The 17930-nt window shown below is 37.2% G+C and overlaps 1 protein-coding gene across 8 annotated transcripts in view; it reads left to right on the top strand.

The window, feature by feature from the left end:
- The window catches only part of ARHGAP21 (Rho GTPase activating protein 21), a 136854-nt gene that overhangs the window by 107572 nt on the left and 11352 nt on the right, over positions 1–17930 (top strand). For 6 of the 8 annotated variants that reach the window (XM_078450334.2, XM_078450335.2, XM_078450336.2 and 3 more), the window contains 11 exons: positions 3486–3662; positions 3813–3915; positions 8715–8751; positions 10860–10985; positions 12333–12617; positions 14959–15023; positions 15100–15239; positions 15833–15975; positions 16798–16953; positions 17059–17137; positions 17830–17903. In XM_078450334.2, the coding sequence (XP_078306460.2) occupies positions 3486–3662; positions 3813–3915; positions 8715–8751; positions 10860–10985; positions 12333–12617; positions 14959–15023; positions 15100–15239; positions 15833–15975; positions 16798–16953; positions 17059–17137; positions 17830–17903 (1385 nt within the window). The remainder of the gene's footprint in view (positions 1–3485; positions 3663–3812; positions 3916–8714; positions 8752–10859; positions 10986–12332; positions 12618–14958; positions 15024–15099; positions 15240–15832; positions 15976–16797; positions 16954–17058; positions 17138–17829; positions 17904–17930) is intronic. The other 2 variants (XM_078450340.2, XM_078450338.2) reach the window with 1 other exon arrangement.

Here is a 17930-nt window from a genome sequence, read left to right as displayed (position 1 = left end):
GGGGGTGCTCTGCTGAACCCCACTGAACCCCAAAGATAGAGCTGGGCAGCTAGCAACATACATTCTCTGCAGTCATCTTGCAGATGAAGAGGAACAAATAGGATAAGAACATCATGAGGTGAAAATATTTGCCAGGTTGTGAGATGAAAAACAGCTGTCCTATTTCACTTGGTTTCGTTTTGTTATTTCATTAGTAGTCAGGTTTTCACAGGATTTTTTTTTCACATTTTTATCAGGCTTTTGTATTTCTTCCATGATTTGTCTTTTCATGTGCTTTGCTCTTCTTCTGTTATGATTTTAGTTTTTTCCGTTTATAAGAGCTCTCAATATACTTTAGGGCTTCCATTTTTTTTCTTTGTTGTTTGAAAAATAATTCTAAGAGTTATTCATCGTTTCACAATATGCTGCCTTGATTTTGTACCACTCTATTTTTCTTGATTTGTGAAATTTTATAGATGTTCTTCTAGAATTTTAACTGTTAAGAAATAACAGTGAAGATTTTTTTATTCAGATGTGACTAATCAGTTTAAACATAATAACTTGTAGTATTCTCTATTTGGAAAAAAACCCCCAAATTATGGAGTATATATTTTCTGGGAGAATTAGTTATTTATCTATTTTTGGCAAGCAGTATTTTCCGAAACTAAAATAAAACTTTGGACACTTAGGTCTGTCTTTTTTACAGGTTAGGAAACAGTATCGCTTTGAATTTTAATATATAATAATTTCAGAGTCCTCCACCTTTTCTTTATTGTGAAGAGCTATGGGCCCTGTAGTGAATAAAGTCAATTAGGGCCTCATATGTTAAGTGAGTTCTTTATGCAGTTTAGGTTACCCTGAGGGGTTATGCCGCCCGGTAATAGCAAGTCTGCAGCCTTGATAGGTCAGAAGTATGTTTTGTATGCCTTGCTTAACATCTTAATGTTGTATGTGATATGCTTAGGACAGAGATGATCCGTTATTTTCACCTGACAGAATCAGTTTGATTATTAAAAATATAGGAATTAGTTGAAAATCTGACAGCACACTGGTTTTCTCTTTGGACAACTAAACAGTGCCCATTTTCTTACATTGGAAAATGAGATGAGCATGAATTATTTTTGTTTTTATGTAATCTATACGTCGGTAATAGTGAAAGCAGATATTAAAATTAGGGGTGGCTCAGTTGGTTAAGCGTCCAACCCTTGGTTTTCGCTCAGGTCGTGATCTCGCGGTTCCTGGGATTGAGCTCTATGTCAGGCTCCACGCTGACAGCCTGGAGCCTCCTCGGGATTCGCTCTCTCTGCCCTAACCCTGCTCACGCTCTCTCCCTCTCTCTCAAAATAAGTAAATAAACATTAAAAATAAAATAAAATAATTCCAATTAATCATTACAGTGGTATTTTTAAAACGGTAGAAAAAGTTCTCACATTTTTACAGAGAATAAGGAATTGGATTTATTAGTATAATTCATAAATGTGGGGTAATGTAATTTTGTGTATTTTAAAAGTATATCTGGCTTTTCTTTGTCTATCTTTAACATAGTAGATCTGTTTATTCTAAAGAATGCAAAGACTAAAATGCGTGAGCACAGCGTTCTAACCTTCCAGCTGGGCCTCCTCCACTCACCCTTGCTCCCAGACTGGCAGGGGTCTGTCCCAACCCTTTTTGCACAACATGCTTAAAACAGAGATTATTTCAACCCAGTGTAATGCAGAAATTTCCTCCAAAGTGTAGTCAGTCAAAACAGATTGAATGCATACCTCTAGGAAGTCCAGAGTCATAAAAAAAAAAAAAAAATCACCTTTGAAATTTTGTTGAATGCTTAATCCATGAACATTTTGAATTTCATTTCATGTAATTTAGTTTTAAACAAATATAAAAATGTTTTAAGTTACTTTGCAAGGCATGAAATGGTCTTGAAAGATTTATCCCACGGCATCTCCTAGACACTCTTAGACACCTATATTTCACACCACTCTTGTCGATGTTTTTGCACAGAAATCTCTTCAGACTATTAGTACTTATCAGTCCTACATATGCCTGATCATTTCTAAAGAATACAGTATTTTCCCATTTATAACCATGTTTCTGAATCTATAACAGATTGGTGACCTAAGCAGACCCCATAAGACTAACTTACTGTATAGATATGTATCATTTGAAAAGGTTGGTTAATTTGTGGTAATTTAAGTCATAATGACAGTTTTAAAGAATACTATAATCTGTAGTAAAATTAAATTTTATCTTTATTCAATTGATGTAAAAACCTGTTATCGCCTTCCTTTTGAAAAAAGAAAATTGTATGCCCACTAACATAAGATATTAAATCATCAAATACTTAGTAAGCTTGATTCATAGAGAAATTTTTTAAATGTTCTCTATTGCAAAGATATAAAGAGCTGCTTTTAAAGACATTGTAAAAACAGAAACTGAGCTCAAGGTAGTCAGAATTTATAGACTGTAGGTATACATGTTATAATTTTGTATCATTAGTCATCTTGATTAAAATGCCAATCATTAAAATGATAGAGCATTTTTAGAATTTGGTCAAAATTAAAATAGTTCGATCTTTTAAATCAAAAAATCAAAAACCCTCTTTCATCATTATATTCTTTTTTAAATATTTTTTTTAATGTTTATTTATTTTGGAAAGAGAGAGAGACAGAGCATGAGCAGGGGAAGGGCAGAGAGAGAGGGAGACACAGAATCTGAAGCAGGTTCCAGGCTCTGAGCTGTCAGCACAGGGCCTGATGCAGGGCTTGAACTCACAAGCAGTGAAATCATGACCTGAGCCAAAGTCAGACCCTTAACCAACTGAGCCACCAAGGCGCCCCTATAATATATTCTTTATAGAGGGTTTTGTTAAGATTTTCTAAGACTGTAACTGTCCTTTCTCATTTTTCTCAAAAATTGAAGGTATACCTGTGTGTTTGTGCACAGGAAAATTTTAGGTATTGATACTCTGAGAGTTAAGCCTTGGCCACATCACCTTGCTTAACTTCCTGAAATGATGGGTAATACATTTAAAATGGGAAAGTAATTCTTTTAGGGTAGTGTATGATTATCATTCTGCTTTTATAGGTTCAGGTTCTGAATACCGTTGAACTTTGGTATCTTGATTGCCAGTTAATGAAAGTATTAATTGGTTGGTAGAAGAAGCAACTTATTTAATTTTTTGGACCACACTCTCAGAATTATTTGGAATTACTAGAGTAATTATAAGATTTTTATCAGACCAAGTATGTCATTTATTGGTGATTTAGTGGTTAAGTGTTAAAATCTGTATCTGGTTTTTCTTTAATAATAAATGCTGATTATTGATCATTAAGTCATTTAACATTCCAATATTTCCTTTCTTTTTATTTTCTTAAATTTTTTTTTTAAAGTAAGCTCTAAGCCCGGCGTGGGGCTCGAACTCACAACCCTGAGTTCAGTAGTAACATGCTCCACCGACTGAGCCAGCCAGGCTCCCCTCCAATATTTATTTTCATTTTGTCTTCTAGATGAACCAACGAGCCCCAGCATTGATCATGACCTTGCACACATCCCTGCTTCGGCTGTCATCTCAGCCTCCACTCCCCAGGCACCCCAGGCGCCCCAGGCACCCTCCATAGCAACGGTCCCGCCCAGTCTCACCACGTCGGCTCCTTTAATTCGCCGCCAGCTCTCCCATGATCAGGGTATGTTTCAGTGAGTGGCTGTGCAAACCATCTCTGCTTTCTCAGTTTTTTGCTTAGAATGCTATGGCATACTGTGATCTGTGATCTCTTCTCTAATAAGAGGATCTGGAAACCACTTACAGATGTCTAAATGTTGGATTTTAATTACAGAATCTGTCGGCCCTCCCAGCCTAGATGCCCAGCCCAGCTCAAAGACCGAAAGATCAAAATCCTATGATGAGGGCCTGGATGATTACAGAGAAGATGCAAAATTGTAAGTCTCAAGCATATCATTTTAAGTATCTGTTTGTGGGTGTTCAGCATGATTGTGACATATAAATACTGAATTTTAATGATTTCCTTTATACTTTCTAACTTTATATAACATTAGAAATACAAATAAAAAATAAAGCAAAGTTGTTATTCAGTAATATATTCAGTTGAGTTTTTAAAATTAATGTTTAAAAATCAGTAATACACAAACATAATACAAACAAGATATGTATTAAACAATCACTGCTACTCTAGGCCGCTAGCCACCCAGTTCTCTTCTCAGACATGACTATGTTACTATTTTCTTTTGTATTATTTCAGAGCTATTCTATGCATCGAATCACATACACATGTTTACATAGGCTCCTATGTGTGTGTGCACGTATCCTAATCACTTATAAAAACAAGTGATAGATGCTATACACACTGACCATGGAGATCATCCAGTGCATACAATCCTGGCTCACTTCTTCATGATTGTTTCATTTTCCATTGAATGGCTGTACCAAAATCTATCTAACTGGTATTCTACATTCTATTAATAGACATTTAGATTGATTGAGCCTTCTGCTACTGCAAACAATACTTCAGTGACTATATTTGTACACAGTTCATTTAGTGTATAAGTGAATATGGTTGGAAGAGAGATTGTTACATCAAGGGGTGTGTATTTTTTTTTATATTAATATGCATCATGCATCGTCTGCTGCTCTCCATAAAGCTTGTACCAAATCACAATTCCACCAACAGAGCATAGAAGTCCCTCCTTCTCCTCACCAGCACAACATGTTACTTCACTTCTGATTTTTCTAAATCTGATGGTATCATATTGTAGTTTTTATTTGAAAATTTCTATTAAATTAATTCAACATCACTTCGTATATATTTAAGAGATATTTATATTTTCCTGTGAACTGCTTCTTCATATCCTCTGCCCATCTTCCTACTGGTTTTCCTGATTGGCTTCTGGAGGCTCTTTATATAAAGGAAACGAGCTCTCTTCTGAGATAAGTGTTGTTAAGTCTTTTCCCAATTCAGTGTTTTTCATCTGATTTTCTTAAGTTCTTTTTATTTAAACTCTGCAAAACTGTTAAACTTTTTCCTTGCAGTCACACTTAGGATTTTTTCTTTTTTATGGCCTTCGGATTTGAGGTCATACTGAAAAAGCCTTTCTCTCCTCCAGAATTACAACAAAATTCTTCCATGTTTGCCTCTCAGATTTATGTTCCTCTTTTTCTTTTGTGTATTTACAACTTTGATTCATCTGGAATTTATTTTATTCCAATTAATGAGATAAAGGGCCAACTTTATATTTTCCAGTGTCTCTCAGTTGTCCCCAGAACAATATTTTTCCCACTGATATTTCATCTTTATTATATATTAAATTATTATGTATATTTAGTTTTATTTTTAGCCTCCTTTCTGTTCAGTTGATTTATCTATCTACTCGTGTACACCAGATTCTGTTACTTGTGGTGGTTTTTTGTGGTGGTTTTATAATGTATTTATCATCTGGTAAGGCCATTCTCTCATTACATTATGTTTTTCCAAATTCTCCTGGCTATTTTTATTTTACTATTTGAAGTTTAAAGTCAATTTTCTAGTTCTTAAATTTTTATGGATATTTTTAATGGCACAGTGTTTAATTTCTAAGATTAACTTAAGGAACATTGACATTTTTATGATATTGAACCTTCGGTCAAAGAACAATTTGTCATTTTTTATCATGGTATTTTTGGAAAGATTCTCTGAGGCTTCCATTTGATTATTACTTATATTCCAATAAAGTCAGTTCTTCCTGGACCAACCACATGGGGGAAGTTTGTGTGAGGTGTGGCCATGGCAGTGGTCCGGGCTAACAGGAAGTTTTCTAATGATGCAGAGTTGAATTCGTGACCTATTTTTGCCTTCACTTCTTCCTCCCCAAAAGATACCCTGCACCAACTACACACTGTTCCCTGCAGAGATGGCCAGACTGTGTGTTTCCTCCTTCGTTTTCATAAACCCTGATATCCGTGGTGACGAGCGAGGCTCCTGTCACCAGCTCTGGCACCCGGTTTCCCACGTTCCAAACAAGGGAAGGTTTTGATCTCTCAGTGAGCAGCGCACTGCAGTGTTGTCTGAAATACGCCGCTAGGGGTGTCCTCTCTTCCGGTATCCATTCTTTTCTTCCCTGTGTTTAACCCCCTATCTTCATGTATGTATATATTGTAGTTCAGAGTTACACGTGTCTCCTGATACTACTGGTAGATGAAGTTTGCGTATCTGTTTCTAGCGATCTTGTTCAGGGCGGTTTGAAAAGGAACGGGAGTGCCATCTTCAGTCCCATCTTACAATCAAATCCTTTTTTTTTTTTTTTTTGCTTTTTGAACATTTATTACCTGCTAAGCAATGTTCTGGGGCATATTACATATATTATCACTGATCTTTGTAACAGCTCTTTAAAGCAGATGCTGTTGTCTCTCATTTATGATTTTTTAAATTTATTTTTATGTTTTTAATATGAAATTTGTTATCAAATTGGTTTCCATACAACACCCAGTGCTCATCCCAACAGGTGCCCTCCTCAATGCCCATCACCCACTTTCCCCTCCCTCTCACCCCCCATCAACCCTCAGTTTATTCTCAGTTCTTAAGAGTCTCTCATGGTTTGCCTCCTTCCCTCTCTGTAACTTTTTTTTTCCCACTTTCTCTCCCCTCGGTCTTCTGTTAAGTTTCTCAGGACCCACATATGAGTGAAAACATATGGTATCTGTCTTTCTCTGTGTGACTTATTTCACTTAGCATAACATTCTCCAGTTCCATCCACATTGCTACAAAAGGCCATATTTCATTCTTTCTCATTGCCAAGTAGTATTCCATTGTGTATATAAACCACATCTCCTTTATCCATTCATCAGTTGATGGACATTTAGGCTCTTTCCATAATTTGGCTATTGTCTGGAAAACCTCCAAAAGCATGGAGGTTAAAGAACACCCTACTAAAGAATGAATGGGTCAACCAGGCAGTTAGAGAAGAAATTTAAAAATATATGGAAACAAATGAAAATGAAAATACAACAATCCAACATCCTTCGCTTTGGGATGCAGCGAAGGCAGTCCTGAGAGGAAAATACATTGCAATCCAGGCCTATCTCAAGAAACAGGAAAAATCCCAAATACAAAATCTAACAGCACACCTAAAGGAAATAGAAGCAGAACAGCAAAGATACCCCAAGCCCAGCAGAAGAAGAGAAATAATAAAGATCAGAGCAGAAATGAACAATATAGAATCTAAAAAAACTGTAGAGCAGATCAATGAAACCAAGAGTTGTTTTTTTGAAAAAATAAACAAAATTGATAAACCTCTAGCCAGGCTTCTCAAAAAGAAAAGGGAGAGGACCCAAATAGATAAAAATCATGAATGAAAATGGAATTCTTACAACCAATCCCTCAGAAATGCAAGCAATTATCAGGGAATACTATGAAAAATTATATGCCAACAAACTGGACAACCTGGAAGAAATGGACAAATTCTTAAGCACCCACACACTTCCAAAACTCAAACAGGAAGAAATAGAAAATTTGAACAGATCCATAACCAGTGAAGAAATTGAATCAGTTATCAAAAATCTCCCAACAAATAAGAGTCCAGGACCAGATAGCTTCCTTGGGGAATTCTACCAGACATTTAAAGCAGAGATAATACCTATCCTTCTCAAGCTGTTCCAAAAAATAGAAAGGGAAAGAAAACTTCCAGACTCATTCTATGAAGCCAGCATTACTTTGATTCCCAAACTAGACAGAGACCCAGCAAAAAAAGAGAACTACAGGCCAATATCCCTGATGAATATGGATGCAGAAATTCTCAACAAGATACTAGCAAATCAATTCAACAGCATATAAAAAGAATTATTCACCATGATCAAGTGGGATTCATTCCTGGGCTGCAAGGCTGGTTCAATATTCGCAAATCCATCAATGTGATATATCACATTAATAAAAGAAAAGATAAGAACCATATGATCCTGTCAATCGATGCAGAGAAAGCATTTGACCAAATTCAGCATCCTTTCTTAATAAAACCCTTGAGAAAGTTGGGATAGAAGGAACATACTTAAACATCATAAAAGCCATTTATAAAAAGCCCACAACTAATATCATCCTCAATGAGGAAAAACTGAGAGCTTTCCCCCTGAGATCAGGAACACGACAGGGATGTCCACTCTCACCGCTGTTGTTTAGAATCCTAAATTTCTTAAAATTAATTTTGAATTAAAAAAAAACCAGCAAAACAACTTTGTCCCCTAAAGTGAAATTATTTTGAGTAGTTAAAGCACACCTATCTTTGGAAGCCCTAAGCCTTTTCACTGGCAGCCACTGGTCTCCATATCAAAGCATCCCGAATGCGGTTGGCAGGAAGAATGGCCTCCCTGCCACATTATCAATCATTGTAACATTGTGGGAACCCTTAACAGAGCATTGCAACTATGGTTAACTGATAATTTATTCTAAAGCCCAGTGTTCAGCCCGAGTGGTTTTTTTCTTTCATCTAAAAAGAAGGATAAACTCTCAAACTTTATGCAGAAACCATTTTAATTGACCAGATCCACTAAGAAAGCTTCTAGCATGGAATCAAAAGTGTAAGTATTTAGAAAATTAGCTGTTTGTCTCATTTGCATTGAACAGTGAGCATTCAACATGGTAATGATGAAACATCAGCTTATTATCGAAAACTAACTTGTGACACTCAATTTGTTTTTACATCTCTAAGGTGTTTTATGCATTTATGGCAAATATTTATACGTTTCTTTCCGACAGGTCCTTTAAGCACGTTTCTAGCCTGAAGGGAATCAAGGTTGGTATTCAATATTTTTTAAATATCAGCAAATGATAAATGTTTCTATTTACCTTAGCTTACTTTGGCTCTTCACAGGGAATTACTGCTATTATCCTATATTCTGTCCCTTTCAGGTGCATTTGGAAAATATTATTTATAAGGTGTTCTTTTCTAATTTCTAAACGTATTCATCAGTATATATACTTCACACACATTGTGCCGATTTTTCTCACTCTTTCAGTTTACGGCCAAAAATCGAACTACCCAGCCGCCCTGTATCTTGCCGTATGCATATTTTTCTTTCCTCAAAATTATCGTTTCACTCCTACCCTCCGCTTTCCTCCGTACAGTTCACCCCGTCCTCTCTCGTCTACTCTCCCTTCCTACTTTGTTGACAACACACACAGAAGGCTGTTAGACAGGAATTTCCTTGTTTCACATTCTCCAGAAATCTCAGCCATCTTCATTTGCACCCACGGTTTCTGCCTCCTTTACTCTTAAGTATCCGTTTACCGGGAACATGATCCGGTTAAAAGGCTACGTCCACATTTCTTTGGATTCTATCACTTTTCGCTTTCTCGAGATCGTTCTCCCCTCTGCAGAATCGCTCTCGCCAGTGGCTCATTCACCATCATATGGGCGCGTTCTACTATTTGCTATATTTAAAAGACAAACAAACAAACCTTCCTTGAATCTATATCCCCCTCTATTTCCTCCTCATATTTTCTCTTCCACTGTTCACAGCAAAACTGCTTGAAAAAAATGGCCAGTCGGTCCACTTCCTCACGTCACATCTTTCTCACCCCACACGTACCAGAATGACCCTGCTCATGCCAAGATTACCAGTGATGTTCAAGGTCCCCAAACTAACGGTTATTTTCGATTTTTAACTTCTTTGACCTTCCAGTAGTATCCAACACCATTTCCCACTGCCTTTCTAAAACGCTTTCTTCTGCTGGTTTCCATTTCTGCCTCTGCCATTCTAACATTTCAAATGTTGGAATGTCTAGAACTGGTTCTGACCCCTCTTTCATCTCTATCTGCCCTCGTTGCCAACATGATCTTTTCCAGAGATCCCCCACAGTTTATACTGCTAGCGATGGCCTCTTCCCCAAGCTGCAGCTCATGTAGGCTGCTACCCTTTTGACATCTTTATTTGGCTGTTTAATAAGCAATCAAGGTTTAGTGGCCAAATAGATCTGGGTTATACCCCAGACATGCTTATCCAGTTTTCCCCATCCCACTAGGTCCACTTCACCCAGTTTTCAAGCCCCCACACTGGGAGTTAGCCTTGTTGCTTCTTTTTCACCCTCCCCCATATCAAGTGTTATTCACTGTACCTCCAGAACACGCCCTGAAGCGATAATGATGAATGTACATTCATTAGCTATACATTCTCCCTGAACTGTTCTTTTTCCTGACCTATCATGGATGGCCCCTTTCCTCCATATTTCATCTTAAATATTCTTCCTTCAGTAGGCCTTGAACTTACAGCCGCTACTCAGTCATTTGTTACAACATCTCAGTTTTCCTTTCCCAAATGGTACTAATCACAATCTGATCATTTTCTTGTTTTTATTTTTTATTCTGATTTGTCTTTGCTCACGAAAATGTGAGCTCTCGAGAGCAGGAACATTATACTATTTCTGTTATTTTTTTAAAGATGAAAAACTTCCTACAGATGACCTTTAAAAAATGATGGCAGTCAACTCACAATTCACGTGTTTTGGTTTTTTTTTTTTTTTCAACAAGACCAGAACATTTTCTAACAGAATTGATAAAGTTGGTATTCTTCAAAAATAACCATTCATTTTGGAACGTTAAAGATTTTTTTCAGGGGCGCCTGGGTGGCTCAGTCAGTTAAGTTTCTGACTTAGGCTCAAGGCCATGATCTCATGGTTCATGAGTTCAAGCCCTGCATCGGGCTCTGTGCTGTCAGCATAGACCCTGCTTCAGATCTCTTTCTCTCTCTGCCCCTTCCCCACTCACACGGCTGGCTCTCCCTCTCTCTCTTTCTCCCAAAAATAAACAATAAAAAAGAGTTGTTTTCAGTAAAGCAATTTCCATGTGCAAATATTTATAAAGGAAAAGGATATTTTACTATATTTTTTTGACCTTCTCTGTAGATCATAGACAGCCAGAAGTCATCAGAAGACTCTGGGTCCAGGAAAGATTCTTCCTCAGAGGTTTTCAGTGATGCTGCAAAGGAAGGATGGCTCCATTTCCGACCACTTGTCACCGATAAGGGCAAGGTAGTATGTTTTCTCAGCTACTGCGAGTGTATGGAAGGCAGCCCCTGTGAAGTAACACATAAAGTCTGTACAGATGAGACGGCAAATTATCCAGAATTAAGAGTAGAAAACATCACATATAAATATCTTTTTCCAGGTGCCTGGGCGGCTCAGCCAGTTAAGCATCCGACTCTTGATTCGAGCTCAGGGCATGATCTCGAAGTTCATGGGATTCTCTGTCTCTCTCTCTGTGTCTCTCTTTCTCTCTGTCTCTCTCTGTCCTGCACCCACTCATCTATGATCTCGCAAAAATAAATAAATAAACATTTAAAAAAAATAAATAAAATTCTGTCACTTTTTTATAAAAAATAGTTTTTTACGTAAAGGAAAAAGTTACTTAAAAAAATTCTAATCATTGATTTAATTTTGTATATTTTTGTCCTGTGTATCAACTGCAAATGGAGTATACTGTCTTATATTTTGCCAGCATAAAAGAGAAATGAAGTTATTCAGGAAGGAACTCAGCTTTTCTTATCAGTTTATTAGCCAGAGATTTTCGGAGTCCTCCTTTAGGGAGTGACAATTCTCCATATTAATAATTTTAAATATTTTATTTAGCTTTCCCATTTTATTCTTTTAAATTGCTTTTATAATTTCCTTGTTTCACTTTATTTTATAAATATTGAGTTATATAAATGAGTATCACAATATCTATATGCTTCATTAAGTAGATTTCAATACAATAAAACCTTTGCCATAAATTTCTTACAATATTTGGGCAGATTATTTATAAAAAAATTTTAATACTGTCAAAAGAGTTTAATTTTTAAGAAAAACCCACCTTGGGTATGGATATTGTTGCTTGACCGCATAAAGTTGATCAGTCTTGTTAACTTAATTCATTCCTTGTACATGCTGTTTTTAAGCATTATTTGTCATTTGCATGAGCTGGGACTTTGTCGTCAGCCTTACTTTCACTCAAAAGACTTTTCTGACTGATTTTTTTCTTACTTTTTGTTCTCTTACCATTTTTATATATTTTACGTATTTTGCTACTCTTGTTTTACCTTGCTTTGTTCAATTTATCTTAATTACTTTGTTCATGAACGGTAAAATAGTTTTTTTTCTCCGACCAAAATTAAAGTTGACATTTCACTGTCCTTGATTTTGTCATGAATACCTTGCCTAGCTTGGTTTACCCTCCGCACAATTTGCCAATCCTCTCCTGGCCAACGCATACGATCGTGAATCAGACACCTGCTAGACTTGGTGTCCATTTGTGTGTTAACAGTATTGCTTGGTGTGTTTATCCTGTCACTAAGACTGTGCCACGCATTAAGTATTCCTGAACTGTTCCATGTTTTCCAGCGAGTTGGTGGAAGTATTCGGCCGTGGAAACAGATGTATGTTGTGCTTCGGGGCCATTCGCTGTACTTGTACAAAGATAAAAGGGAACAGATGACTCCATCTGAAGAAGAACAGCCCATCAGCGTCAATGCTTGCTTAATAGACATCTCGTACAGCGAGACCAAGAGGAAAAATGTGTTTCGACTCACCACATCAGACTGCGAGTGCCTTTTCCAGGCCGAGGACAGAGACGACATGCTAGCGTGGATCAAGACCATCCAGGAGAGCAGCAACCTCAATGAGGAGGTGTGTGTTCAGAGTGGTGCTTGTAAAACCAGATTCTTTTGTGACATTTTTCTTAGGAAGACTGAAAGGATCTGATACATCATTTAAAAAGAAGTTATAAGGGGGGCGCTGAGTGGTTCAGCTGGTTGAGCGCCAGCTTCAGCTCAGGTCACGATCTCGTGGTTTGTGAGTTCGAGCCCCACATTGGACTCTGTGCTGACCGCTTGGAGCCTGTTTCGGATTCTGTGTGTGTCTCTGTCTCGGTCTGCCCCTCTCCCCCTCTTGCTCTGTCTCTCAAAAATAAACATTAAAAACAAGTTATATGCTATTTTTGCTTGAAAAATTGATCAAAAGGAAAACTCACATGTCCCTACTCAATATTATTTTGAAAATCTCCATTACTGAACTACAAAAAGAGATAATTCCTATATTTTGCCTACTTTCTTAGAAGCAGGGTCAGGAAATCCTAGGTCCTAGTCCTGGTCATTACTAAGTAATTCCAGCTCTGGCTCCTTATCTCAAAAACAGGATTACTGTGAGGCTTAAGTTATAGTGAAAATACTTGTCAAAACAAATTACTGTATAAATGCAAAGCGATACTGATAGGAGGATTTTTGTTAATGGAAATATAAATTCAGTCAAGAATATAATAGAGCCTGCTAGAATTTAGTCATTGGTTTTCAAGAAAACTTGCATTGTCAGAAATCACGGGATAAGCTTGTTTTTCTTTTCAATAAGAAATATGTAGGGACTTGAGGGTTTCTGGCTCACAAGCAGCAAGATATTTTTTACAACAGGAATTTCATTCATAAAGGTAGTGTTTTCAGGGTACATAATTATAAACCTGACAGTGCACATTCGGTGGTGATTAAGTCTGTAACTTTTGCTCAAGAGTATCTTCTCATATCATTAACACAGTGTTTCTTACACATTGTTCTCACCTTTTGTGCTCATTGTTAGGGCACACACAAAGAAAGCACAACACTCTTTTCCCTTAACTCACGGTGCACAGGGACACCCAGATTAACTGTAAAGTTATGTTCTCTAATGTCGTCATTTCCATTACGTCAATTCAGATTATGAAAAAAGGTCTTAGGTCTTAGGAAAAAGTCTGTGCTTTTCTCTCTGATAGTTTACACCCTACCGTCTTTGTAGTTAAAAATTAACACCAGATCCATTTCAATACAACCTTTGTTTTACACCACCACTGTAAAGCTTCAGACTTGAAGTTTTTCAGAGTAAACAGGGAGAGTAAGAACTTTTTACATGAATAAATTTCAGCAACCATATGAATGTGTCATCACCGTTTTATAAACAAGGACACTGGCAAAGAGAGGTTAAGTAATTTCCTCCAGGTTACACAGCTGGTAAGTGTCAGGGCCAGAATTTAAACCCAGGCGATCTTACTGTCGATCTTAACTGTGTGATCTCTCAGCTGCTTGGTAGGAAGAGTATTTGAACTCGAGATTGTTTGACTCCAAAGTATATTTGTAAATTGAATTGTTCATTCTAATCAAAATGAGACTAATAAAAAAAATGGGGATACATGTCGAAGTATAATTGGAATCAGTAGAAAACAATCATCACTTCATGGTCAAATCTGAGTTTACCGTATAGCATATTATAAAAGTTAATCTGTTGAACTTGAAAAGCCCAGTTTTGTGCTTTTCTCTTCGGATAATCTAAGTACCATTTCTGACACTAAGTCACCCCCAATCTCAATGTTTCTATGATTCATCATTAACAAATTTTGACAGTATTTTTCTATCCTTTATCCAACTGGGGTTTTTTTAATGTTTATTTATTTTTGAGAGAGAAAGGGAGCGGGGAGGGGCAGAGAGGGAGGGAGATACAGAATCTGAAACAGGCTCCAGGCTCTGAGCTGTCAGCACAGAGCCCGACACGGGACTTGAACCCACAAACCATGAGATCATGACCTGAGCCGACGTTGGACGCTCAACCAACCGAGCCACCAGGCGCCCCCACAACTGTATTATTTTGAAATGCTGATCATTTCTGGTGTTAGAGGGGAAAAAAATGACTCTCTGCTTTCTGCCATTGATAAAAAATGTCAGATGGATAAGTTTGAACACCTGCTGCTTGCTGGCTTTAGTCTAGGTATCGTAGGAGTACAGAAAAGAAACAGAAAGCTCTTTTGGCAGTGGATGGGAAGTATTTGGATCATTTATTGCAGAGTGATGTTGGGTGATGTTGAACAGAGGTTTCAAAACAAGCGCACTGAGAATATAGGGTTTGTATTTACTAAGCAATGTAGTACAATAAAGAGCTTCAAAAAATAAGTAGAGATCCCCACTTAAGTTTAGAATTGATTTTCTAATCTTACCTCCTGTTCATTCTGTAGGACACTGGAGTGACTAACAGGGATCTAATTAGTCGAAGAATAAAAGAATATAACAGTCTGATGAGGTGAGAATCCCATCATGCCTACAAGTTATTTTGGATGTAAAATACATAATTGTTAAGAAATGTTCGTTTCTTTCAGCAGCAAAGCAGAACAGTTGCCAAAAACACCTCGCCAGAGTCTCAGCATCCGGCAGACTCTGCTTGGTGCTAAATCAGAGCCAAAGACTCAAAGTCCACACTCTCCCAAGGAAGAGTCAGAAAGGAAACTTCTCAGTAAAGGTACTGATGTTAGCATTTCTGGAGAAATTTGACAAATACAGTGGTTTAAGATTGGGATTTTAAAGGTATTTCATGTTTCTCTGTACCATTTCTGCTGACCTCAGCCCAGTGTGAGCTAGCTCAAAGGTCACCTTGGACCTGGTCTAGGCTAATGGGCCCTTTCCCTTAAGATGAGTCTTTGTCTTGTAGTAGATGAAGTGAAGGAAAATATAACACATACATCTACGTAAAAGACACTGCAAATGTGATTAATGCAGAGGACACAGGCACTGTCATTGTCAGATAAAACCATCATGTTTCCTTTTGCTAAAATCTCACTATCAAGAAGTCACATTGATCCTAATTTCCTGACTGTTTTAAAGAAAACTGCAGGTTGTAAAAGGGTGGAGAAGCGGAACAGATTCTGATTAAATTACATAGAAGGTTAGAAGGAGTGCTATGTTAGGAAGAGAAGAGAATATAATATTTTTGATAAATATAGGAGATATTATTTATAAGACAGGACTCTGATTTATAGAAATATTGATAAAGGACATGATTTAACTGTGCTTGTTTTCATTTTTTTCTTATGTCTTTTTCTTGCATAACAAAAGACGATACCAGTCCCCCAAAAGACAAAGGCACGTGGAGAAAAGGCATTCCAAGTATTATGAGAAAGACGTTTGAAAAAAAGCCTACTGCTACAGGAACGTTCGGTGTCAGACTAGATGACTGCCCACCCGCACACACCAATCGGGTATGAGATCCCAGCCACCTGGATTTCCTACAGTCACTAGTTCAATTATAATCATTGTAGGACCTGAGTACACAGCCAGTCAGATAACAGAGAGTGTGTGTCAGTCTGCCCAGCATGTTCCTCCTCCTAGCAGACCCAGCTTCCCTGAGCATTGCTGACCTGTCAGGGTGTGCTGAGTAATTTTATCTATAAACGCATTTTTTTCTAACGTATTCACTCTGAAATCGAATCATGATTCATCCATTAGGAATATATCTGAAATGTATCTGAAATGGTAAGAGTTCATTTTCAAATCCTGTGTGTTTCTGCTTTTAGCATCTTAAAAGAAGGATGAGAACAAGAACCTGATTAAGAAAGTAATAATAAATGTAAATGTGCGTGTGTGTGTGTGTGTGTGTGTATGTGTGCACGTGCGTGTGTGTATACAGCATCCATGTTAGGATTTGTGTCATGAGTTGACTGATGTTGTTCTCTCCCCCTCTTCTTTTTTTGACCTTGTTCCCCTTTATCCACCTGAGTCATGCCCACATTCTCATTACTGCAGACTTTCCTCGTTTCCTCTTCAGACCTTCATCTCCCTGGGGACCCTCCTCTCTCTGTCTTGACCTAATTGTTCTCCTCCCACTGTCCCAAATCTCTCTTGCTGCTTTGATCTATTCCTGGTTCTGCCATGTCTGCATTCTTCATTTTCTCTCTATCAAACAACAGTGATTGATGTTTTTCCTCTTGGATGGAAAGGGCCTTTTAGCTACGATATACATCTACTAACAAATATGAACATTTGTGCTGTATTAAATAAAATATTTATTTCTTGTTTTGCAGTATATTCCATTAATAGTTGACATATGTTGCAAATTAGTTGAAGAAAGAGGTCTTGAATATACAGGTATTTACAGAGTTCCTGGAAATAATGCAGCCATCTCAAGTATGCAGGAGGAGCTCAACAAGGGAATGGCGGATATTGATATACAAGACGATGTAAGTGTGTTTATATCTGTTTGAATACCTGATCTGTGTTTTTTTTTCCCCTTTGGTAGTAGCACTGACAACAAAAATGCCACATTTCTATTTTTGCACCCCCAGAAATGGCGAGATTTGAATGTGATAAGCAGTCTACTAAAATCCTTCTTCAGAAAACTCCCTGAGCCTCTCTTCACGAATGGTGAGTGAACTCCCACACAAAAGATACCAGTTGAAATAGTTTAAAATGACATTGTTGGAAAGCCAGAGAATATTAAATTGAACCTGGAGAAAATATTTTGTTAAAGGAAGCAGGAGATTTTATTTACTTGTTACTTCTGTGTAAACCATAATTATGGCTATTTTCTTTAAAATTATAGCTATTTTTTGTCATTCAGATTGGTTTTTCCTCCTGATAAATTTCAGTGAAAAAGTTTATAAAATTATGTAGGTTCAATAAAACATATCTTATCCCGTTCATGCATGTTTACTTGTCAGATTAAAAATGTGTTATTGTCCTCTGTCAAAATTTTCAGACATACTACGGTACAATTAGTAGAAAAACATTTTTTCAGTCGAGCCAAATATTTGACTTATTAAGACACTGTTCTCAATGTTGTGGTTGGGGGGAGAAAAGAATGGACAGACTACAAATAGAGGACAGTACCCTCAGAGAACTCACATTTTAGGGAATTTTATTTGATGATAAATCTTAGAGGATCGTTAAAAACAGTAGCAGGTTTGGAGACTTACATTTCAAAGGCTATTTGGGGTCATTCCTACATTTTAAATGTGTGTGTGGTGTTTTGAAGTTGAACCTCAGAGGAAATCCAGATTATAACCCACCTAAGCAATTTAAGATAAATTTCTTTTTATTGTTCTTATTGTTGTCAGATAAATATGCCGACTTCATTGAGGCCAACCGTAAAGAAGATCCTCTAGACCGTCTGAAAACATTAAAAAGACTAGTAGGTATTATTTTCTATTTTTGGAGA

This window comes from Panthera onca, chromosome B4, assembly GCF_046562875.1.
Source record: "Panthera onca isolate mPanOnc1 chromosome B4, mPanOnc1 haplotype 2, whole genome shotgun sequence".
In the NCBI taxonomy this organism is placed as follows: domain Eukaryota; kingdom Metazoa; phylum Chordata; class Mammalia; order Carnivora; family Felidae; genus Panthera; species Panthera onca.
This window is presented reverse-complemented; position numbering and strand designations above follow the sequence as displayed.